Source organism: Anguilla anguilla, chromosome 6 (genome assembly GCF_013347855.1).
Source record: "Anguilla anguilla isolate fAngAng1 chromosome 6, fAngAng1.pri, whole genome shotgun sequence".
Taxonomy (NCBI): Eukaryota; Metazoa; Chordata; class Actinopteri; order Anguilliformes; family Anguillidae; genus Anguilla; species Anguilla anguilla.
Genome location: NC_049206.1, coordinates 23,984,058 through 24,008,451, shown reverse-complemented (window position 1 = coordinate 24,008,451; position 24,394 = coordinate 23,984,058). Strand labels below are relative to the sequence as shown.

Here is a 24,394-nt window from a genome sequence, read left to right as displayed (position 1 = left end):
GCTCCCCAGCGGTGGAACGAACTCCCCATCCCTCTCCGAACCTCCCCCTCACTATCCATCTTCCGCCGTGGCCTGAAGACTCATCTCTTCAGACTATACCTAGACTAACCACCACCACGCTGTATAATATTTAAAAAAAAAATTTTCCTGTCACTTGTTACATGTTGCCCCATCCCTGCACTTCTTGGTAATTTGTATTTGTCCTAATACTGTAGCTTATTCTTCTGCCTAGTTGGCTTTGCAGATGTTAGGCCAGAATAGTGTTCCTTGTCCTCGGCTAGAAATAGCTGTTCAAAATAAGTATTGCACCTTACTGAACCCGTGTTCAGCAGTTGTCTACGACCATGAAATGCACTTTTTTGTACGTCGCTTTGGATAAAAGCATCTGCCAAATGAATGTAATGTAATGTAAATGTAACCAAGCACAAACCAAGCACACACACACGCGAGCGCACAAGCAGAGCGGACACCTTTCGAATTCTCTCGTCTTGGTGCACTCCTGCGTTCCTTTGCTGATGACGAGCAGGAAGTCCTGCGTCAGGACGAAGGGGACCCGCTCTCGCTTGTAACCAAACTTCTTTTTCTTGTGATCCAGGAAGTGGCCGAAATCTATGTGGAACAGCTTTAAGCGAAAGAGGAAAGTGAGAGCGTCAAAAATGTGTCGAACGCGCGCGGAAAAACCGACCGTAACGGATCGACCGGTCGTCCTACCTGCCCGTCGTCCTTCACCATGATGTTGCTATTGTGCCTGTCCCCGATCCCCAGGATGAAAGTGGCCACGCAGTAGCCGGCACAGGACCGCGTAAACAAATCGATGGCTAGATCGTACCTAAAGAGAAGCATTCAAGGGAATACGCTTTCAAAATAAAACTTCTCAGTTCTTAATACATAGTATTAATACATTAGCTAGAAGCAGGATCAAAATATCGTAACATCTACGCACAAATAATAGTGCTTAAATACATTTATGTAAAATTAGGCCTGAGATATCTAATCTAGAGTAAATTACAGAAGTGAGAGAATAATGATTAAATAATGCAAGTAAATAATGTAAGAAATACATAACTATGCATTTAATGTATGAACAGTGTGTTACGCTAAATTACACCAGATAAAATTGACATGCGTCCGGTGGCTACAAATAATTGCATCGATCAAGCTGTGGTCTCAAACGCGAGGAGGTTGAGTGCCATTCTTTACTCACATCTCTCCCTTGTTCTTGTCTTTGAGCCACTGGTGGAGGGTGTGGCTGTTGAACTGCAGCGCCCCCTTCAGGCCGCCCTTGCACTGGATCTGCATGATCGTGTGGGAGTTCCTCACCACCTCAATGAGCCCCACGCAGTCCCCGATCGAAAGGCACCCGTAGGGCAGCATCCTTTCATAAACGGATAGAGGAGGAAGACACTGGTGACTCCGCGAAGGGAAAAGCGGGGGTCTCAAACTCCAGTGGCAGGGAGCTGCGGTCTTTTACATTGCATTATTAACACGTTTGTCTCTTCACAATGAATATTTATTTTATGGTGGAATTCTAAAAAAAAAAAAAGCCCGTTTCGGGGTTCTGAGGGAAAAACTGGGAATTTATTCCATTGCCGTTTAAAAGTCCATCAAGCAGAACTGGAAAACGCAAGGAAACAGAAGCGGAATAGCTCCTCGTTCCAAATAAAATATATGTGGGGAAATACAGGTCAGCATTTTAAGGGAGATGTATATCCAGCCAACGGAGCCTGACGTGTTGAACGAGTCAGGTTACGAGGGTCCTGGGTGTAAAATTTATCAGGCTGAAGGAACGCTCTACAAAGGGACAGGAAGCAGAATCCCGCGTCGTCCAACCGCCGGGTTTAATCATTAATCTGTAATCTGCGTTTAGCATCGATCGTTACGGGAATAATAAATACCTGAGATCAAGACCCTGGTTCTGCCAGATGTTTTCCATTATCCTAATGATCTGGAGGGTCAGCATGTCTTGCCGTAAATCTGCAAAACAAGCGGGAGGTCTCCAATGCGGCGTCCGAGGCCATCTCGATAACGATCACATTTTCTAAAATACAGCGAAGCTCCGACCAGCTCGGTAACGGTTACATTTTGCGAAGTGTTCTCGAAAAACCAGAGCCACCACAGGGACGTAAGGCCCGGGAACACGGTTGGTGTTATTTTTTTTTGCGAGAGCGAAGCGAACCTCACCGTCTCCGTTCTTGAAGATGATCTCGTTGTTCTGGAAGAGGAGCTCGGACATGATGTCGGGGTTCTCCCAGTTCAGCCACAGCGGCCGTTTGGCCGAGGACATTATCCTGCAGTCCTCGAGTCTTGAGACGTTCAAAAACAGACAGGCGCTTTTCAGTGACGTTAACCGACGGCGATAGTTGGGCTACACACGCGCAACAATTTTTGACAATGCAGATAAAACAGAAACTGAACTTGTGACTTATGGCATCCCATTTTGTCAAAAATTAAACACATAAATATGGCAAAACAAATAACTTTGAATGAATGCAGCAATACATAAGATGAGGACACATTTTGGCTGTGAGACTGAGCTGTGTTTGTGATGAGGGCACAATATGCCTGTAAGACTCAGCTGTGCTGGTTATGAGGACACAGTTTGCCTGTAAGACTCAAATGTGTTGGTTATGGTGATGAGAACAGAGTTTGGCTGTAAGACTCAGCTGTGCTGGATATGGGAACACAGTTTGGCTGTAAGACTCAGCTGTGCTGGTGATGAGGACACAGTTTGGCTATAAGACTCAGCTGTGCTGGTGGAGGTTGAGTTGACACACCTGAGGTTTCCCAGCTGATGTGCAGGGTTGAGCGGGGAGGTGAAGTTCTGAAGGGCGTCCATGTAGTCCGGCCTCCTCATCTGTTCCACCAGAAACTTCATTTGGACCTGGGGTCAAACCCAGAGCCAAAAGAACCAGTGATCAGAGCTAGTCAAGGCTTTTCTAACACAAAGCAGAATGTCAGCTCACAACACTGGTATATTTAAACCCTGTTTCCACAACATTATTTCTGTTGCACTGTAGAGGGTTGAGATCATCCCTATAGTAATAAACTATAAATTATGAAAGTCTTAATTAATCGTGATTTGGTAGTGTCATGTCCTCACATAGCTACCATGTCTATTCAGTTCCTTTTGAAATAAAATGGTGTACAATGTTTGAAAAGTTTTAAAAGCGGGTAAATTACGGTGCATTAATTCTGTGAACCATCTGTATCATCTTTTTCACAGCAAAATGTGCACTATCTAGAGCTGATTTCACAGAACATTTAAGTGTGAGATTGAGGCCTCATGAAACCTTAAATAGGAGCTACCTTGTTGTCACTAATGTAAGCCAATCGCTGTGTTTAGCTGTGGAGAGCCAATTGTTTCGTTTGGTTAAAACACGGTAATTGACAGCTCACTGTAGCTCCACCCACTTTTAGGTTCATGAAGCCTCACTCGCCCATGACTAGTTGTACATAAGCAGGTCCCATCTCGTTACCTTCTGTGTTTCGTCCTTCTTTTCCTGCTTGAGGATGTCTGTGAGGTTGATCAGTTTCTCCATGGCTTCCACCTGCCTGCTCAGGTGCTTCAGGTACATTCCGCAAGCCCGACAGTACGACTCCAGCAGCAGGCCGAATCGCTGGCTCACCGTTTTGTTGTGCATCTCGGACCTGAGGTGTGACACCAGCGGGGGGAAAAGGTTTGAGCGATTCCTGTGCTTTCCGGCTGTTATAAACGCTGATATAGAATGAAGCTGAGCCTTTCTGGGGTTTCTTGATAGTATTTCACTGTTTGATTGAATTAAGGATATTATTTTTTTGTTTCCGATGACAAATGCAGGTATAAGGCATGCTGGGGTTTGTAGTCTAAAGCAAGAGAATACACTTCCAGTAATGCCAAAGCAGCTGTTATAGCAGCATTAGGCCTCCTGAAGCTGTACGATTGTATATTACCTGAGTATTCTTCAAAAAATCATGCTTAATCTTATTTTCAGGAACTATTTCGCTGACACACGCAACACGAAACCACTGCCCCCAAGGAAAGAAGTACCATCATGATATAAAATGGATACTTAAAATTGTGAATAAATACCATTAAATTAATCTGTGTACGTGTACAGCCTCTAGAAACATAACATCACTGTTCAAGCTGCTTATAAGCTTTAGAGTCATTTGAAGTGCATTATCTTGCTTTAGACTACAAACTCCTAAATGCCATTAACCTGCCTCTGTAAAGAACATGCTGTAAATATCTAAAATGTGCTCTCCTTCAACACACACAAAAAACTATCTGAGTCAATTGAAACCATACAGAAAATCTAAAATAATATCAAAGGACCTCAGAAAGTACCCCAGAGGCACTTCACACTTCTATCAAGCTACGCACAAAACAGAATGAAAGCATAAACTAATTTTAGCGACTCTGAACCACTTTTCTGATTTTCAAAAATAAATAAATAAATAAAGTAACAAAAAGCCAGGCTGAGTCACTTGCTAAATTATTCACTCACCAAACATGCAGGTTTGCTCACACAATAATGACTTTTCCAAGAAAACAAAGGCCATTTACACGGTGCTTTCTCTGGTAAAATATCATTCAGCACATACGTGAAAATAGCGAACATTATGAAAAGTAATGAAAAAATTGAAAAAAAGAGACCTTTTCTCTTTTTACAATAATACTGTGGATCAGGTGGAAACTTGGGCTAGGTGGAAGGGCTAACCTTTTGAAGAAAAATCATAACCAGTCATGTGACAAACACCTAAAAGGGTGGTTTTGAAGTGGCCAAAAAAAGGAAATAAACTTACTTCAGATGCCAAAAAAAGAAATGTCCTATTCTCTGGTTAGTCAAAGCCTTCTTCAGCAAGAATCGCACCAGTGGGTTATCGAGGTACTGCTCGTATTTGAGAACCTAACAGGCAGGAAAAACAACAGTTATAGCACAGAAAAAGAGATAATCATAAATTAAAGCCAAGTGTATTGCACTAGAAATCAAACCTTCCCTACCTGGACCAGTTGAATGAGGTACTGGGAGAGCTTGTCGTCCGTCAAATATTTTTCAAGGCACCTGACAGCGAAGTCCCGGATCATGGGATCGGGGAAGTTGCAGTCTAGCAACTCCATGGCTTGTTCTGGCTTTATAGCGGGCCAGTCCTTCAGAAGGCAATACATCTTGAAAGGAGAATACAGCCATTTTTTTATCTACTTTGCAAGAAGATTAACAACTGCATCCCAGTGATTAGAACACAGCAGGGAACAGAAGGAAATGTTGATGCTACAATCAGTAGCCCCCATAACATATCATTTAAAATCCAACAGCAGCTATCCTGTGAGAAATTAAGTACCAGGGAATCATGCTAAGCACTCCAAATAGGCCTTTGAAGGGGCATTTACTAATCTGGTGCTTTTGTACATCCAGATTTCTACTGGCCATCTGGTTCATTAAAACAAATTTAAAAAAACTGAAATTGAATATGTTTAAACGATCACTGATAAACTACTGACCATTTTTAGGGAACAGCCCTGAGTGCTCTCTTACACTAGCATTGGAAGTCAAAGAAGGTTTCTGTAAACAGTAAAGATTTTGAGAGGTATATCCGTGCAGGTAAAATGGGGAGAAATTTCACATCCCGTCTGGGTTCACTACACCATAAAGACTTTTTTCCACAAACCTGGCAAAGATCCGTTATAAATTTTAAGATGACAGGAATACATTTGAGGGATTAAAATGGAAAGATAATATATGAAACGTGACACGGTGATATACGGTGCCAAATGCACTTCTTCAAGAAGTAAGAATGAGCAATATCTACAAATATTCTTTAACATCAAAACTCCTACCTTGCTCCATAATTAAGAGATCTATAAATCATTTAAGAAGAACCAAATTGGCCGCATTACCAAGACAGAAATGGTGCAGTGCACAATTTCTGAAAGATGTACTATTGTTATTGGAAGATACAGATGAAACATTTATTTTAAATGGTAGAAATAATAATAGATCTTTGAAATTTAGGCTACTGAAAGACAAGACGTTCTGTCCTTACTGGATGACATGGTGTGGATGAACAGATAGTCTGTGTTGGAAAAACACTGTCATGTCATGGGTCAAGTAACAGTGCTATGGCGCTCTCTTATTTTAATTTCCCTGCTTGTCTGGCATTGTCAACTCTTACTGTCACTTCAAATATAGCTCCGTGTCTGGAGTACAGTCTAGAGAGGGGTAGGCAAATTTGGTCCTGGAGTGCTGAAGATGCTTTCAAGCTTGACTGGAAAGTTTGATCAATTATTAATAGTGTGTGAGCCTGACTACTTGAATGGTGAAACAAAGCATATCACCTAAGGCGTAAGCTAACATAATTTAATTTTGCAGTTAGGGGCCCAGATGACACCAAACACAGAAACAGCACCGGCATTGCAAGTAAACACAACACTGACATACATAACAGAATGACATCTTCGTGAGAAACAATAACAAGGTATTTAAACAGGGCATTGCCCACACAGATACCTGTGCTACTTCATCTCTGGAGTTCCACTTGACCGCCAGGAGAATCTTAGGCAAAATTTCCGGTATATTTACACAATAATGCCTAGGAGGAAAGACAGGCAATGAAACTGTGTTAATATAAGGTTTTTCCACTGTTATCCTACAAAAAGCTTTCCACACAATATGCTACCAGAACATGCTGTCACAGTTTTTTCAAATAAATTTTTAATCTGTTGCTGAAAGGCTGTGAGCAATTGTAGCTTCCAGGCATGCTCAGCGTTAACTGTTCCTCCTCAAATTTAATGGACCCTTTCATAAATGAAGTTTTATTGCTGCCGTAAAACACAACTGAAGTAATCGCAGTCTTAAAGTCCTTATTCGCTTATATGTTTTCACGAACACGGTATAGGTCTAGCGCGCCCTGTTCGCCAGCGGTTGCTGAGCGCGGTACGCTCTCCGTTGCCGTGGTGTCGGGTACACACGTTGAGAGCGCGTGCTACCTGTGCCGCCACAGGAAGTCCTTCTCCTGCTCAGTCACCTCAGACAGGGGGTCTCGGTTACACACCAGGCGCAGCTGCTCGTTGTCGCTGTCCGTCAGGGGGTTGTCCCGCGCCAGTCTGTTACTCTGCGGGGGAGGGGAGGGGTTGTTAAAAAAAATATATACTCTTGTTCGTTGTGCCAATGCACAGCATGCGTGCGGGCTGGATGAAAAGAGGGGACACAAGAAAACACAGTTCCCAGGACACAACACTCTGCCCACCTCGGCTTGTCATTTTACTAGTCTATAGTCAATCGATCCACAATCAACCAATTTAATGTTATGATCAATCATTTATCTACTGTCCCTGAGAGGGGCAGGTTATTGCCAAGCCCAGTTACAGATCATAATAGGAAAACGATAAAAAAAAAACAGATATAAAGGAGTGCCTAAAACCAACTACATAAAAGCCACAGCATCGCACGCATGCAAATTCTCTCAGGGACTACTAAAAGTGGTGGAAGTCACTTGTTCACATTCGGCGAGTACACAGTATGTTCCTCACTTCAAATTTAGGTGCAGGCATTTTAGCAGGGAAAGGCGAAAACCGTTGCCAGTCACTACGAGAGAATCCTTGTTAACACAAGTAGAGTGCGGCTTTCGGCCTTGCAGGATCCCAGGGCCTGAATTTCATCAGAACAACCCAATTTGCGTACGACATGCGGTATAATCCATGCGCCGCGAGCGGGAACACACTCGCGTCAGACTGAAACACACTTTCACACCTGAGACACACTGAACACTTTAAATGGTAAATGGACTGCATTTATATAGTGCTTTTATCCAAAGCGCTTTACAATTGATGCCTCTCATTCGCCAGAGCAGTTAGGGGTTAGGGGTTAGGTGTCTTGCTCAAGGACACTTCGACATGCCCAGGGCGGGGTTTGAACCGGCAACCCTCCGACTGCCAGACAATCGGTCTTACCTCCTGAGCTATGTCGCCCCTAGTACATAAAGTTCACACGTCGTTTGCTCATCCGTTATACACTGTATATAAATTAAACGTGTTATTATAAAAATATTACATATACTAATAAATATTTGATTACTGAGATTCATTTGTGTAAACTGTTCTGAAAAGGCTCCAGAGTCTCGATTCCCACGATTCATGGCAAAAACTACAAATTCACTCCTGCAGTGAAGCTTGAGCACACACTGTTCCTGGACAACTTTCTAGAACATACTGTGCATGTGGTGATGGCCTGGAGATTCCCAATAAAATGGCCTGGATCTGTGAGGTGTGGCCCAGCCCAGTGAGCAGGGGAATAACGTGGCGTTTGGTGGCGGACGACCTCACGTTCGAGACCGCCAAAACAAACATCGGAGCTTCCTCGTTCCACCGCAGGTGGCTTGACAGAAATTCGTTTGAGCCGCCTTAAAATTTCAATTGGTGTTTCGCCTCCCCATCAAAACCCCCCCCCCCACCCCCAACAGCCCGCCCCCCCCCATGATGACACGCAGCCAGAAATATACCTTGCGTCTAATTTTATCTGTTTATCTATCACGTTCCACTGCAGTCGGTTTGAACATTTGCATCTCAAAGGCTTTAGAGAATTGCGACATGCAAATGGCTCACTCTACCGGCTGTCCTGTCCCAGGAAGACAGATGTTTCTAGAATTCAGGTTCGAATCGAAATTACGCACACACAACCAGAGAAAGCTAAAAAATGCGTACCGACATTCTGACTCACGAAAAAAATACAGAACTAACATCCACCAATAGCATAATCACAATTTCAGCTGTCGGGTGTCTTAACAATCTGAAGCGAAATAAACTGTTAGCAAAACGGAACGGGAATCCTAACGGCAAAGCGACCACGAGTCTCGAAGGCCTCATTAAACTCCTAGCGTGAAGTTCATAAAAACGGTTTGGCAGCAGCGAACATGTACACCGAATGTGTGTCTGGGGACTACAGAGAGAACTAAGTGTGCATCGCGCTGCTCGACAAGGGCCGCTAAGGCCGAGGCCCATTCATCATCTTACCAGGCCAGTGTGGCAGTAATTAAAGCCCAGCTCTCTGGAAATGGTCCAGTTGGCGTGGTCCTCTACTACGGCCATGTCGGGGAACTTCACCGGACTGCTGAAATAATCAAACTCCATCTCCAGGCAGGGCGTTTCCTGGGGGAGGTTAAAGACGATGACGCAAGCTGGAAGCGCCAAATAAACACCGAACAAACGCGAAATCGTTCGTGGCTGGCTGGCTGGGCCTCACCTTGTTGGGATTGGAGCCCGTGACCCCGATGGGGTTGAGGAGGTCTTCCAGGCCGTGCGGCACGGGCCACAGGTTGAGGGCCATCTTCCCCGAGACCAGGGTGTGGGTGTAGTCGAAGAGGTTCACGTTGCCCCATGCCAGCGGACAGTGTTCCTGACGGAAACCACAGGTTTTGTGTTACCGGCAGTGGAGGGTGGGGCTCTCGGAGCATTCAAATGCAATGTGGCGTGTGGCGCAACGGACAGCTGCCCATGCACATGCGCATGCATGCGCTCAGGTTTGCGGTTTGTCTGTGTGTGTGCTTGGGTGTGGATTATAAGTGTAAGAGCCCTGTAGTGACAAAACCCTGGATATGAAATATCCCACACAAACGCACAAACACACACACACCAACAAACAAACACACGCGCACACCCGAACTAACGCACATACACACACACACACACACACCAACAAACACACACGCACCCAAACGCACACGCACCCACACACAAACAAACACACGCACACACCCAAACTAACACACATACACACGCGCACACACACACACACACACACAAACATACACGCACCCGAACGCACACACACACAGACATACACACACACAAACAAACACACACACACTTGCATATTTGTATAATAGTGCCTTTGTACACCAGCGTCTAATATAATTAGACACTGGTAATATTTTGTGGGTTATTTATTTAAAAACTGATACTCAAAAAGAGAAGAACATAAATAAGTAATGAATCATGCTTCATTCACCGGTTCACTCATCCTGTCCCGTCAAGGCTACAGCACAGCTCAGTCACACTGGCTGCTTACACATCCTAACCACAAGCATGTGAGCTTTAGGACATCATTTTAGGCTACAACACAGCGCTTTCCCTGGCACGTTTAGGGACCGTCTCGAAAGGAAAAGACACGGCCCCGGGCGCAAAAAAGACCGTCGCACGGGACGGGACGGAGAGAACATTCACCTCTTTCGCCCCCTTCCGTCCCTTGACGGAGCAGATGGACAGACAGAGTCGGGCCGCCCGCGGGATGTCAGGAATGTACATGTCGTAGTTCAGCCACTCGTTCCACCTGCGACCGGAAAAACCCACAGGGGGAAATCACCATCAACATAGGAAAACCCAAAATCGGCCCATCAGCGCTACCGTGGCGTTTCCGGGCGGGGGGCGGCCCCGATCCGGCGAGTCCGAAGGAGAGGTGGGCGGTTTCCGGTCATGGACGGCCGGCGTCTGTGTGTGTCTGTGTGTGCGCTGACTTTGTTCCAGCTAATGATTCTGGCTCACACACTGATGCTGGCACACTCCTGCACGTACCACTGCAGAGCAACACTTCAACCCGGAGAAAAATGAGCAGTCTGCAGCTGCAGCTCATGACTTCATAAAACCAACGCCTGACCAAACGAACGATGGGCGTGAGGTCCCTAACGGATCGGCCTTCGTTCACCCCGCAGTCTACGGTCCACGTCCCGCTCTGTAATACTTTTTTTTTTTTTTTTTTTTAGCTCTGAGTAATTTTTGCTTTTTTTAACCTTTGTGCGTACTGCAATTGCTTCTCACGAAAGGGGAACGTGGTAATGATGAAACTGCGTGGACAGCAACCACAACTACCACAGAGCAAAGGTCTGAATAACAGTGGCCTGTTCTTTTGTGATGGAAGCAACCATATTCAAATAGAACTGTCATAATAATAATAATAACATTTATTTATTAAAACATTTTTTAAAAACAGCAATATACACACAATTATGACGTTGTAGTATATATTTATATATATATATATATATATATATAAGGAAGATTTCACATTTAATATGTATATTTAATTTCAACAGCTTGTCAGACTATTTCAACTGAAATGACCGTGTGATAGAAAGCAGCATGTGTTTAACACACTGTGAAGTGAGCGGCGTGCGCCGGTACCTTGGATTGGAGCAAGGCACGCGCTGAGTGTTCACGTTATCGCACAGCTGCTCCCCTCCGTGGTATATGCCCGTCCGGACGTAGATCTGGTGGGAGGAAGCGAACGGTCAGGGATGCGGAAGTAAAACTGTCACCGTGACCAGCGCCACAATCTGTGTCACGACACTGAAAACAACCTCTTTCCACAGAAGACAGAAATATGACAACTAGAATTTTCTAAGCATTCACCGTTTATGAATAGTTAGAGACGGTTGCTTTTCTGGAAATCTTAATGAAATATAATTGGTAAATACATTCATTTATAAAAAAAAAGTTATGGATAAAAACACCTGATAAAGTCTAATATATCATATCTGAATACTTAGTTTAAATACTTCTGTCTGTAGACACCAGTAAAATTAATGCAGATAACTGACCGTTGTATGAACAAATTCACCCACAATCAGAACAAAACTCCTATTTGATATGAACGCCAGGCATCTGTAGGGGTGTCACAAAATTTACCCAGCATCTAAAGTCACAGTCACACCACTTACACACACACATAATTGACCCAGGCCTGGAAGTCATATCCCACTGCAGCTTCTGTCATAATTAGAAGGCCAAATACGGTAGGGGGGGGGGGGGGGTTCCGGGTCGGGTACCTTGTCGATGTCCCGAATGTTCACGTTGACGTACGTGGCGCACAGCACCCGGATCCTCAGCGTGCCGTTGATGGTCCACAGCGACTTGGCGGAGGCCTCGCCGTTCATGTAGGGCGTGGCCGTGGAGATGCGGCGGGCGTACGAGGGCATGGTGAAGTTGTCCATGGGCAGCTGGGAGTACAGGCTCTCCTTGGCCATCAGCATGAGGTTGGGCATGCGGCCCAGCATGATGCAGCTCCTGACGTACTGCCGGGGAAAAGGAATGACACGCCGTCAGCGAGGCTCCGCTGCCACCGGCGGCAGCGTGGCGTAATGGGTAAGGAGCTGGCCTGGTAGCCTGAAGGTCGCAGGTTCGATTCCCGGGTAGGACACTGCCGTTGTAGCCTTGAGCAAGGTACTTAACCTGCATTGCTTCAGTATATATCCAGCTGTATAAATGGATGCAATGCTAATGCTATGTAAAAACTTGTGTAAGTCGCTCTGAATAAGTGTCTGCTAAACGCCTGTAATGTAAAGTAACGACCACTGTGCAGCCAGTCAAGCATCATTTATGCTTTGTCGTACGACGCTTTTGACACGTGTTGCTCGACAAAAATGATGTATTATCAACTGAATAGTGTCGCTCGAATGTAAGCAAATGGTCACGGGTTTTGTGTCTCGTTACTATAGAGACATAACCCTCCCCTTAGGCCTTCGTTGAAGTATAAATGCCAAATGTCTGACACCTTCATTTTTGACGAGCGACACTTGTCGAAAGCGTCATGTGACGGAGAACAAATCAGCGTTTAGGCATCCTATAGTCTCAACCTCACACATTCCCACACAGTGTTTCACAGAGCAAAAGAGAAGCAGCGATTTCTAATATTAGCTTCCTTCAACCTCACTGGTTCTACCAAGCTTTAGCCAGCACGATGTACTGTTAATAGACGTCAATAGCTGCCTTGGCTGAACTGCCAATTCCAATTGGAGCCCCACCTACACATAATCATGATTTGTCATAAGTAACAACTGGTTGATTTATAAAGCACTTCCGTTGGACTTATCACTTATCCTGACATTGAAGTGTCAGCCTGGTCAGGTTTTCATACTCAATTCTGGGGACCACTGTGAATGCAAGTGTTCCTTCCCACCACAATTGCAAGCTCTGAATAGTAATGAGCTGTTAATTGTTCGTTAGACACTTAATGCTGGCAGATGAATTATTTACCCTCTAAAGGTCACATCACGTCATAGACACCTACAAATGCCATGAAGAATACTTATTCCATGCTCACATCCCATGTAAACATTTTCTGTATGGTGCTGTATCTAACAATTCGTTTAGAAAAAGGTTCATTTATTCAAGTATAGACTGGTGGGTGAAATCATCAGGGTCCTAACTGTAGAAAGTATGGTCACCTTCTCACTGAAACCAAACTATTGCTGAAAGATCTCAAGGTCAGTGACAAAGCAAATGGCAATGTGCCAACCCTGCACTGTGTTAGAATAAGTTAAAGGGCAAAATTATGTTGAAATCTAAACATAATTTCAACAACTTTAATTGATGGCTGGAACACAAAATGGCTATAACAAAAAAACCAGCATACACAGTGGGTCCCCAGGAATGAGACTGAAAATCTGTCATAAGACTGACAGGTAAGGAAAGTCCTGCAATTGAAGGAAATATATAAATCACAGTCCATTTTTATATAGCTTTAGCCAACTCTGCAGAAAAAAACATTATCAAGCTGTTAGCAAGGTACACCTGTACATCACATTTTTTAAATTGATGTATAGCATTTTGTTTTTTACACAAGCATTGCCACAAGCCACTTAGGAAAAAACAGGCCTCAGCAGCCCATTACAACATTGCTGTTCAAATAGGCTTTTCATTTAATTAAATGGTAAATGGACTGCATTTATATAGCGCTTTTATCCAAAGCGCTTTACAATTGATGCCTCTCATTCACACACGCACTCACACGCCAACGGTGAAAGGCTGCCATGCAAGGTACCAATCAGCTCGTTGGGAGCAATTAGGGGTTAGGTGACTTGCTCAGGGACACTTCCACACACTCAGGGCGGGGGATCGAACCGGCAACCCTCCAACTGCCAGACAACCGCTCTTATCTCCTGAGCTATGTTGCCCCTATCATTACATTATAATTACAACTAAACTGAGGGATTAGACCAAGGCATATAGCAGTACTGACTGCATTTTTTCTGCTTTTAAATACCCTCAGTATTCAAATTCTTTTAGAACACTCGACATCTGAATTGGCTAGGGAAACGCAGCATCGGTGCATCTACTGTATAATTACGGATAGCAGTTGTTCTGAACGGCATTAATGCGGTCAGCAGGATGGCGCGGCAGCTGCGGGGCCTGTGGTTATCCGTTAAGCAGAGTTTGAGGGTTACATTATATTACATCACAGCTATTACTCAACTTACATTACTTTTTACATCGCATTTTACATTGTTTTACATCGCATCCATTTATACAGCAGGATATACAGTATATACTGAAGCAGGTTCAATACCTTGCTCAAGGGTACAACGGCAGTGTCCTACCTGAGAACTGGACCTGCGACCTTTAGGCTACAAGACCAAGTCCCTACACATTGTGCTACATTGCCGCCCCATGGGTGACGCGTATCTGGCGTATAACCCTGGGGGGTTAAGGGATTACCTTGTACTGACTGAGCGGGTACTTCTCCAGGAGGTACTCGTCGCAGCCGCACACCTTGAGGATGTACTTGCCCTGGTACTCCTGCACGCACATCTTCAGCTGCTCCGGCGAGAGCAGCATGCTCCGCGTCTTCTTCCGGATGGCCTCGGCGATCACGTGCTCCGGGACGCAGTCGTGGTTGATCTTCAGGGTGTATTTCTGCTTGTCGTTGTTGGGCGAGACGATGACCCAGATCACCACGATTATCTGACCTGAAAAAACAGCAGGCAGGAGATGTCTGTAAGTCTTCCAGGACTTGCAAGTTATAAGGTGTCCCTACATCTATAAGCTAATAAATAATTTTGGTTAAAAAAAATTATTTTCAGCAAATAGAAAAGTGCAAAACAGAGCAAAGAAAAAAGTTTTAAACTAATCCTCAGCCTGGCATTCCAAAAAAATTATTTTACTGTAATTATTCTGGCAAAGAAATGACAAATAAAAATATAGCTGCAAGCAGCAATGTTGGGGGCCAAGCACTATGGGTGAGTGCAATTCATAGCTTTCTGAGGTTTCTGAAAAAAAGGAAATAAAAGAAGTAGTGCAACATTTGCTTGCACTATAGTTGCCTTCATACCACGGTGGTGTTCTTGGGGTGCACTGCAAGCTGCAATAGGAGAGGGAGACAAGCAAAAAAAGGACCACAATGGAAATAAGCTATTAGCCTTATTGTGTCTATCCTTGATAGTTTTAAAAAAAATAATGTGTATGAGAAGCTTGCTTCAAGTGCATGTTTTTTTCTTTTTTAAAATTACTGAATAAAATCAATCAATCAAAGTGTACAATGTCCAGTCCTTTGTTCCATCCAGCCTGGAATATGTACACATACGATTCTAATAGTTTGAGATCGTTTCCCCATTGTGTGATGCTGCCCATCCTTCCCCTTCCACCTGTCCTGTCATCCGCAAGTGCTCACGTAATGTGGAATGACGATGTGATCGTGATGCTATGAACAATTTATTTATTCAGTAAAGCACTGACACATTTACAATCAGGACTGTAATATGCACCGCTGCCCAACAGTGCTGTCCTGATGGGAGACCTTTTCCTGAAATACTCCCTTGGTGTTTGGCCCCCTAATAAATTAGCTGTTGAGTATAGAGTATCAACGTCCACAAAGTATTGTAATATTTATAACAAATGAATTATATTATGAATGTATAAGGCGCTATGATTACCAAAGTTAGTTAGCGTTTTCTATGGTAGTAAAACTTTTTATTTAGCTTACGCAGAGCCCAAAGATTACAGGACCCTTTTTCACATAATATAATATATTTCACATATATTTAATGTAAGTAACTTCTAAATTTTGAAGAACGGTACCGTTTTAAATCACTACCACTCAAATCAAAGCTCAACACATAAAACGTTCACATTATCACAAATGTCAAAGTATGTTAATGCTTTGCGTGTCAGTGCCGTTGTTCTTTTGCTGATGCAGTACCCAAAGCAGTCCTGCTGAGGCAAAGGGTTTCATTTGCCGGAGCTCCCCTACCTTTGTCCAGTTTGCTGTGGATGTGCTTTGGTAGCTCTGTCGACGACTCCACGTTGGGGGGGTACACGTAGAGCGCCCGGCTGTGGGGCCCGCTGGCGTCTCGGAGGTCCACCGACTCCTTGCAGACGTTGAGAATGTTCCTCCTGAAGTCCTGCACTTCGGGGTCCTTCACCAGGTCGAACTCGCACACGGGCATGCCGATGGCGAAACCTGAAACGGGCCCGCGGGCAGGTGAGAGGCTGAAGTGTTTCCTAGCGCCGTGCACGTACCGATTTAGTGTGGTCAACGGTCAACCCACCCAATCCATCTGAAGAGTTTTTCAGTGAACCTGTCAATTTGGCTTAGATGATAATAATTATAATTTAGTAGGTTGTGCTGCAGTGCCACCAAGAGTGTCGGTTGCATGTGCGTCATGCATAATGCATTTGCAGTCAGACTGGACATTTCTGCCAAATTTTGTGAGTTTTTGAGCATGGGAAAGGAGTGAAGATGCAGCAAAAGAAAAATAATAATAAGAATAATAATCCTAGCAAAACAATAGAGGTCCAACACACCCTTGGTGCTTGGCCCCATAATAATAATAGCTTTCATTCTGAGAAACATCTTGCATAGCTGATGGACAAATAGTACATACTTCTGGCCAAACCACTCTCCTTGGTTTCTACAGTACCCCTCCCCCCCTTCAGCATTGCCAAACACTTTCTGCAGAGAGCTGAGCAGGCAAGGGAAGCTTACCGATTTCTCGGTTGAGAATTTTCTCTTCCCTGTTGCCGACGGGTTCAATGACTTTCAGGAAAGGCTGAAAGAGCCTGAGGTCGCAAAGTCTCCTCGTTTCATCGTAAAACTCCTCCCTTTCCGCCTCCTGCGTAACACTGACAAAAATGTAGGAGGTCTCCTCCTGCAGGAGGTGGTGCAGGGGGTACTTCCGGGCCTCCTTAAAGAGCTCGTGCTTAATGGTGATGAGGGTGGCCTCACGGAGGCACTCCAGGGTCAGGATCATCCCGTTCGGTAGCAGGCAGTCCACCAAAATCCGAGGGGGCATCAAGTGGATGCCCCATAGTTCTCCGGATGACGGTCTCGGGGGCATGGCTCACGCCTTCCCAGAATCCTTTGAGTTCAGCCAAACGGGTTTGTCTCCTGTGGAGGTACAAAAGGAAAATTTCACAAGCTACATTGTGAAGCATTCTGCTTATCGCAATTCCAAGATTCATAACCGAACGGTTATAGTACCTATTGGGGATCTAAATAAACAAACAAACAAACAAACGTAATGTGACAACATTATGATTCACTGAACATGAAGAAAGAAAACAAGGGAAGCAGATCAAGGGACCATTAATAGCATAAGGGGTTCGCTCTGTCTACATTTTCATGTGAATTTACCAGCAGAAGTGGTTTCAAAATCCTTTAAAAATCCACCATTCTCTGCAATCAAAGTGGGCGAAAGACGATAGTTACCAAATGGAGGGAACACACAAAATCATTCACATTCACAGAGAGTGATAAGTAAATAATCTGTGCTCTTGGCTTGCAGTCAATATAAGCCAGACATGCACACATTACCAATAGGATCACACCAGTGATGAGAAAACCAACTGTTGCAGCTACATGTGTCGTAAGGGTCGAGATGACCTCATGCAAGTTACTGTTAACTTGCTGGAAGAAAAGAGCAGTCTATGAGTCACACATCTTGCTGGAAGTAAAGCAGAACCCCCTCCCCACCACAGGAGAAATCCATTTGGGAAACAGAAATTCCTTGGTAGATCACTAACTTCATGCCCCCCCCCCCAAAAAAAAAGCCTCTCTACAAGATCCAGGGAAAGGGGCCAGAGTTTCAAATTATTGTTTGGAGAACAATTTTGATTATTTATTTTCTTGAGAACACTTCATTATTAATAATAATCAATAATGATCTCAAGAGAAGAATGGCTATGGTGTGAACTAAAATTTCCAAATGAACTGCACGGCTTGGTTGACATGGTTAGAAGTTTACTGGGAGGCAGTCCTTGCATGTAATATCGACCATGCCTCCCACTATATTTGGACATTACTGCTAGATGTAGCTGGGCGAAGGATTATACAGGCAGCGGACTCTCTTCTTAGAATGTGCAGTACATGGTATTGTAAATTCAAATCAATTTCGGGGGGGGGGGGGACTCTTAAGCTCTCAAGAACCGTTTTATTCTGGTAAAGTCCACTGGTGATCGCACCAAACTTTACAAGTTATTCACAAGCAACTCTGAGGATGGGTGAATACTTCCCAATTGACAGCAAACACTGAAAAGAGACACATTGAAAAGCCTACATGGTTCTTTTCCACAGCTCAGAGAAACACATGGCAGTGCACCAAGGCAGAGGGTCACACAACCACACAAAGAGGCTGACAGATATAGAAACCAGACTCTGTGTTATGATTCAGCAAAATGCACAGGGACATGACATTGTAAACAAGCACGAAACCGTCCAGAACCACAGCGCAACTGTACTAACTATATAGCTAGGCAGCTATGGCATGTCCTCACCTCTGTAACGTCACTGGTTTTCCTCCGTGTGTCCATGCATTTGTATCGGTGGTTGTAGCTGTGTGTCCTTAGCTCCTACTCATGCGTGCAGGATAGCATCCGTACGTGCGAACTAGCGCGATGCCTTTATCTGTCTGCATCTCCCGAAATCACCACTTTGCACGGCACAACATTTTTAAGCACAGCTTTATCGCCTAACGTTACTTTAGCTAACCCTAACATGTTCGTGTTTCATCTACTCTTACTAAACGAAGCACCACCTGCACACGCATCCTACTAAACGTCCCTCTCAGATCGTCCGTGAGTGAGTGACCACAATTTGCCACGCATAGCCCACAAAATAATAATAATAATAATAATAAAATATTTTTTTCAATTTAATTTACAATGCAGCCAAAACCAGCAAGCAAGGTAAACCGCTCTTTCAGTGAAAGCAGCGATCCGGTGAAACAGCTGTAAACGGGCACACACTCCATTATAATAAACGACTGACCACAAGACAATTTATTATGTGGTAAACATGAGCCTATTTAGTGAGCCACTCTGCAGAGCATATACCTCCACCAACTTCAGCATATAGCATCAAGTCCATCAATACATTTCAATTCTTCTAGCATGTTCTAAGGCCAATCATCAAGCTTCATCTGAATCCTTGTCAGTTCTCAGGTAGATGAAGATACAAAATGACACTCGTATGACCTCTCCACCCGCTAGCAGTAGACGTAAGAGCAAACGACCTTACCTTGGGTCAAGTTAATGGCTGTAGTTTTGGTATGGGTGAAGGAAGAGGCCCCATCTATTTTCAGACATCCAGCATCGTTGCCAAGTCCTCAACAGCATCCTTTAAAGTGCCACTTCCTGTCACAAACACAGGAGTTTTACTGTAAAATGGTGTCTTTTCAAGATGGAATGTGCATCTATTTCCATCTCAGGTCGCTCCTTTCAGTAGTTATCAGGATTTGATCTACCAACTTTTGTGTGCTAGAACCCAGACAATGACAGCTGTGCTGACACACAGGCGAAGCTCGAGTAGGACATCTACACAACAATCAGACAATCTGACAAGGCAATACAATGACAGTGCTCCTAATGCAAAAGCAGACATCCGCACTGATCATTGTCGGTTGCTTTAATGACAAATGTACTTGAAACAGCCCAGATGCGGCTTGACTGCAATCTGTAAACCGTTAATACAAATAAGCATGCAAATTTGAGGTGAACTGTTCTGTTGAACTGTAATGTTTGTACTGCTTGCGCTGTAAGTAGAGTTATTATTAATAGTTACTGAAGCAAATGAGAGAAGTGGTGTTTTAAGGATTTTTTTCAAGCCGTCTAAACCACCTAGAATAGGCCATAGGATAAATTGTCCAACAACAAAGAAATTTGGAAATGGTCCATGCATTTATTAGTGCAATTTGTTTCGAATGATAATGCAATTCAAGTTTTGACTGCTTTCACCTTTATGTGCAACCTTAGACATGCTAAATTAACTACAGTAGAATTCATGCATGCCACTCAGACATGCGCTAACGACGTAATTTTCCATAGAAACTGCCTACCTTCCGGTATTGTGCCGGTTTTGTGTCTTTATAGGACAACTGTCGGTTTATTTATGCTACATCTGCTGACTTTCAACATATATTTATAGATCATTATGCAGTGTAACTGGGCATAATTCCATGAAAACATCTGAAATATGCGCTTATGGTTTATGCGAATATGCTATCTCTTCAGAATGGAATGAATGGGAAATGGTTTGGGATTTGGAAATTATATGCAAATACTCAAATTATGCAATAATCCGTTATGCACAAATGGATTCTACAGTACTAACCTGTTTTTGGCTATCTGTGCAGATTGAACTGAGAAATAGAATTCTGAAAAGCCTTTAATGTTGTTTAAGGTAACAGTAACACCAGTAACAATTCATTGAGTGATTGTATAAAAATAATTTTTATATAGTAAGCTGGCATTTGTGTGGACACATTAAGTTAAATGGTTAATTAATATTGTACTCTAAGTTGCGAACAACAAAAATTAAATGCATTTGAAGACATATTACAATTCCAAACACCACTATTGTTGTAGAATAACCCCCTTCCAAAATGTTAGACACAGGCCTCTACAAACTAGAGAAACGCAGTGACTTTCTGAGCAAACCTGTAGATGTTATACCATCCCCAAAGTGGCAGAAAGAATGATTAGGTTGCATATGGACTTGCAGAGCTTGCAGCATAAATATTTTCAAATATAAATATATATCCTATGTATCTTCAACACAAGGTGGAAGATCAAACAGTACTTCCAAGCCACTAGTTTTATTTCCATGAGCATTAAGACTATCATTATGTAGCAATATGCTACATATGCTAGCAATATTTTATTTTGTATAGTTATTTTAATGACATATGCATGTAGAAATACTCCAGCAATCATTATGGTTGCAGTCTTACAAACACATTATTATGGTCTCTGTCTCAAACCATCCTCAGTCTCAGTCTTGAGTCGTGTGAGGCGGTTTAGACTATTTCATTTTTCCAAAAATAAATCCTATGCAATACATGTGCTTTACATTCAGTGTGGTTATGCTTAATATGCTCTCTGAGTGAATTACAATGTGCCATGCGTTGTTTTCCCAGATGTGGACTGTAAGTCAGTATGGTAGGGAAAAGATGTCATTGCTAAAAGCTGTGCATTCAAAAGAAAGAAAAAAAATACATTGATATAGGCTATAGTATTCCAATCTGTGCCATTGATATTGAGGCACAGCTAGGTGCATCATCTGGTAAAGCAACAAATACACCGATATGCAGTTTATTTTGTTGTATTTCATTCTGTGCATTTTTCATTCTGTGTTATTTCATTCCCTTACATTCTTAATCATAATCACTCAAAGTCAGGTGGCAACAGCCTCGGTCCCATTTCATTCCAAATTCTAAACGATTGCTTATTGATTCGCCACTGCTGTACAATGAAGTGAGCCCCTCTGTGACGTTAAACAAGAGAGAGCCTGTCCTGAGGGCGGGGAGCAATCGAGGGGATAGCTTTCGGGTTTTGAACCGGAACTGCCTCACACTCCTTCATGTCAGCACCTGTCAGCAAGGACTCGCAGAGAAAATAAACTTATGCGCTGCAGTCCGTAAGTACTGGACAGTGACACAATGTTTGTTTTTTTGGCTCTACACTCCAGTACACTGGATTCGAAATGGAACAATCACTATGAGGTTAATGTGCGTACTGTCAGCTTAATTTGAGAGCATTTACATCCATATCAGGTGTAGGAATTACAGCCCTTTCTATACATACTTCCCCCATTTTAGGAGACCAAAAGTAATTGGACAAATGAACATAATTTAGTACTTGATTGCAAATTCTTTGTATTCGATGACTGCCCGAAGGCTGCCACCCACAGACACCACCAGACGCCGGGTATCTTCCCTGGTGATGCTCTGTCAGGCCTGTACTGCAGCCATCTTTAGATCCTGTACAATGCAGGGATTTCTCAATTGGATTCAGTCCAGGACAATGACTTGGCCAGTCAAGAACACTTTAACATTTGGCCCTGAAAAACTCCTTGTCTGCTTTAGCAGTATGTTTGGGTTTACTGTCCTGCTGCAAGGTGAAGTGTAGTATAGTGGGTTTGGAGGCACCTGGCTGGATATGAGCAGATAAGATATTTCTGTACACTTCAGAATTCATCCTGCTGCCGCCAACAGTCACATGATCAACAAAGACAAGCGAGCCAGTTCCAGTGGCAGCCCTACATGCCCAGGCCACAACACTACATACACCATGTTCCACATGCTTTGGATGGTTATAATTCCTACACAGTTCACCTAATATGGATGTAAACACCTTCAAATTGAAGCTGACAGTCTGTGAAAGTGAAACCACTACATGCATGGTTTCACTTCAAATTCAATGTGTGGGAGTACAGAGCCAAAACAACAAATGATGTGTCACTGTCAAATTTCTAACAGGCTGCACTGTACAAGTTACCACACAGACAACTTGATTAGTGTACACTGTACCAATTTCACATCGCTGTCTCTTCATCTGACACTCAAAAGTAATGTATATCTATCAACCCACGTTTTGCCTGTATTATTATTATTATTATTATTATTATTATTATTGTATAGCGCTCTACAGTGCTCCTATTTTAAGTGCATTTGCTCCTAAAAAAATTCAGGTGTGCTAACTACACTTTGGAGCACATCTACTAATTGTGATTCTTCAACTTAAGAGCACATGTGCTCCTTGTTAGTATTCCTGTTATAATTATTATTATAATAATAATAATAATAATAATTATTATTATTATTGTTAATAATAATAATAATTATTATTATTATTATATTAGTAGCAGTATCTTAGAGGAACATGACAGTTTGGCAGCAAAATACAGCCAAGTCCAACCTGATATAGTCAAGTATTTACAACTGATTATTTTATCACATCTGTAACAATAAATCACCTGCTTGCCAGACAGGTTTTTTCCAGATGTAATTCAAAACCTCTCGTTTAAACTCAGATGGTCACATTACAAGAAGAGCCCATAGAATTGATATCATCATCTAAGGATTTAGGATTTTATCTTTATGGATTCCAGTTACATTACTGATATCATATTTATCAAAAAAACTTGAATTGACACTAGTTTTAATTATAGAAATTAGGCTTGTTTTTCTTTTCATGCTAGAATGAAGTTGGCGGATGCAACGTTTCAGCCTTTATTAGAATATGGTGATATGTTGTATTTAAATAGTCAAGCATCACATGTCCATACTCTTGATAATTATACCATGCTACCTTAAGATCTGTCACCAGTTCTGGCTCCCACATTCATCGTTACACTTTATATCAGTTATCAGAATGGCTCTCTGGCAATGAGGCAGCGAATGCATTGGCTGATATTTTTATGTAAGGTTATCATAGGACAAATGCCAACCTACCTCAGTATGTTACCTACTCCACACAATAATGGACATTATCATTTAAAATCACAAAATAGGATTTTATTTAAGGTTCCAAAGACAAAAAAATGTGTTGGGAATTTTTTTTTAAATTATTTTAGTTATGCTGCACCTTTTATATTGAATACGTTGCAAACAGATTTGAAACTTGACTATTTTGTTGATGTTGATCATTTTAAGTCAATGATTTTAGATTTGTTGAATTTTATGTCAGTGTAGTGTGGTAACTTTATGTATGCTTCTGTATTGGTCAGGGCCTGTAAAAGAGGTGTAAAGCTCAATGTAACCTCCCTTGTAAAATAACGTTAAAATAAATAAATGGGTTATGTGTGGGCTGAGGAATGACGCTGTATGATTAGACATCTTATCGACAAAAACATCTAACGAATGTGGCACAAACCCTTTTCGGTTGATGGCTACGCATTAATTGGTGCCGTGAAAAGTTGATAAATGATCACTGGGATTCGACCATGTCGTAAAATGGATTCCATAACTTACTATAACCGAACTACAAGGAATTAACGTTAGCTAGGTGACGCTAGCTCTTCCTACATTCAGTAGGTAGACTAGCTTGTTTAGAGTTAAGCTCCTAAATTCTCCGAACTATATATTATACCATGCTGAAACATACTGTCATAGTCTAAATTAAAGTAAATAATATTTATTTTCACTGCAATATGTGTTTGTCGTAATACAGGACACGTGTGCTATGTTAAAAAAAATAATAATAATAACGTCTCAGGACGAAAGCTAAATTGCCTAACGTACCTAGCTAATGTTAGCTATCTGTGGTTATAACGTTACTATAGCTTAGCTTGCTAGCACATTAAAAAAGAATTTGGTGCGTGGCACCATTTATGAATTTCAACAGGTTTGGAAATTGCCTTAAAGAGTATTTACT

General features: G+C 42.7%; 1 protein-coding gene across 2 annotated transcripts in view; it reads right to left on the bottom strand.

Moving 5' to 3' along the window:
* The window catches only part of LOC118229817 (phosphatidylinositol 4,5-bisphosphate 3-kinase catalytic subunit alpha isoform), a 33,053-nt gene that overhangs the window by 7,336 nt on the left and 1,323 nt on the right, over positions 1–24,394 (bottom strand). Inside the window, exons 2-22 of one of the 2 annotated variants that reach the window (XM_035422230.1) lie at positions 19,260–19,375; positions 16,731–17,132; positions 15,996–16,205; positions 15,078–15,107; positions 14,465–14,715; positions 11,797–12,042; positions 11,153–11,238; positions 10,199–10,304; positions 9,219–9,371; positions 8,990–9,124; positions 6,968–7,092; positions 6,489–6,570; positions 4,985–5,149; positions 4,786–4,889; positions 3,477–3,648; positions 2,775–2,881; positions 2,182–2,303; positions 1,896–1,974; positions 1,205–1,375; positions 712–829; positions 471–622 (exon numbers count right to left, since the gene is read on the bottom strand). In XM_035422230.1, coding sequence (XP_035278121.1) covers positions 471–622; positions 712–829; positions 1,205–1,375; positions 1,896–1,974; positions 2,182–2,303; positions 2,775–2,881; positions 3,477–3,648; positions 4,786–4,889; positions 4,985–5,149; positions 6,489–6,570; positions 6,968–7,092; positions 8,990–9,124; positions 9,219–9,371; positions 10,199–10,304; positions 11,153–11,238; positions 11,797–12,042; positions 14,465–14,715; positions 15,078–15,107; positions 15,996–16,205; positions 16,731–17,082 — 2,966 coding nt within the window. In that variant the 5' untranslated portion in view covers positions 17,083–17,132; positions 19,260–19,375. The remainder of the gene's footprint in view (positions 1–470; positions 623–711; positions 830–1,204; positions 1,376–1,895; positions 1,975–2,181; positions 2,304–2,774; positions 2,882–3,476; positions 3,649–4,785; positions 4,890–4,984; positions 5,150–6,488; positions 6,571–6,967; positions 7,093–8,989; positions 9,125–9,218; positions 9,372–10,198; positions 10,305–11,152; positions 11,239–11,796; positions 12,043–14,464; positions 14,716–15,077; positions 15,108–15,995; positions 16,206–16,730; positions 17,133–19,259; positions 19,376–24,394) is intronic. The other variant, XM_035422231.1, reaches the window with a different exon arrangement.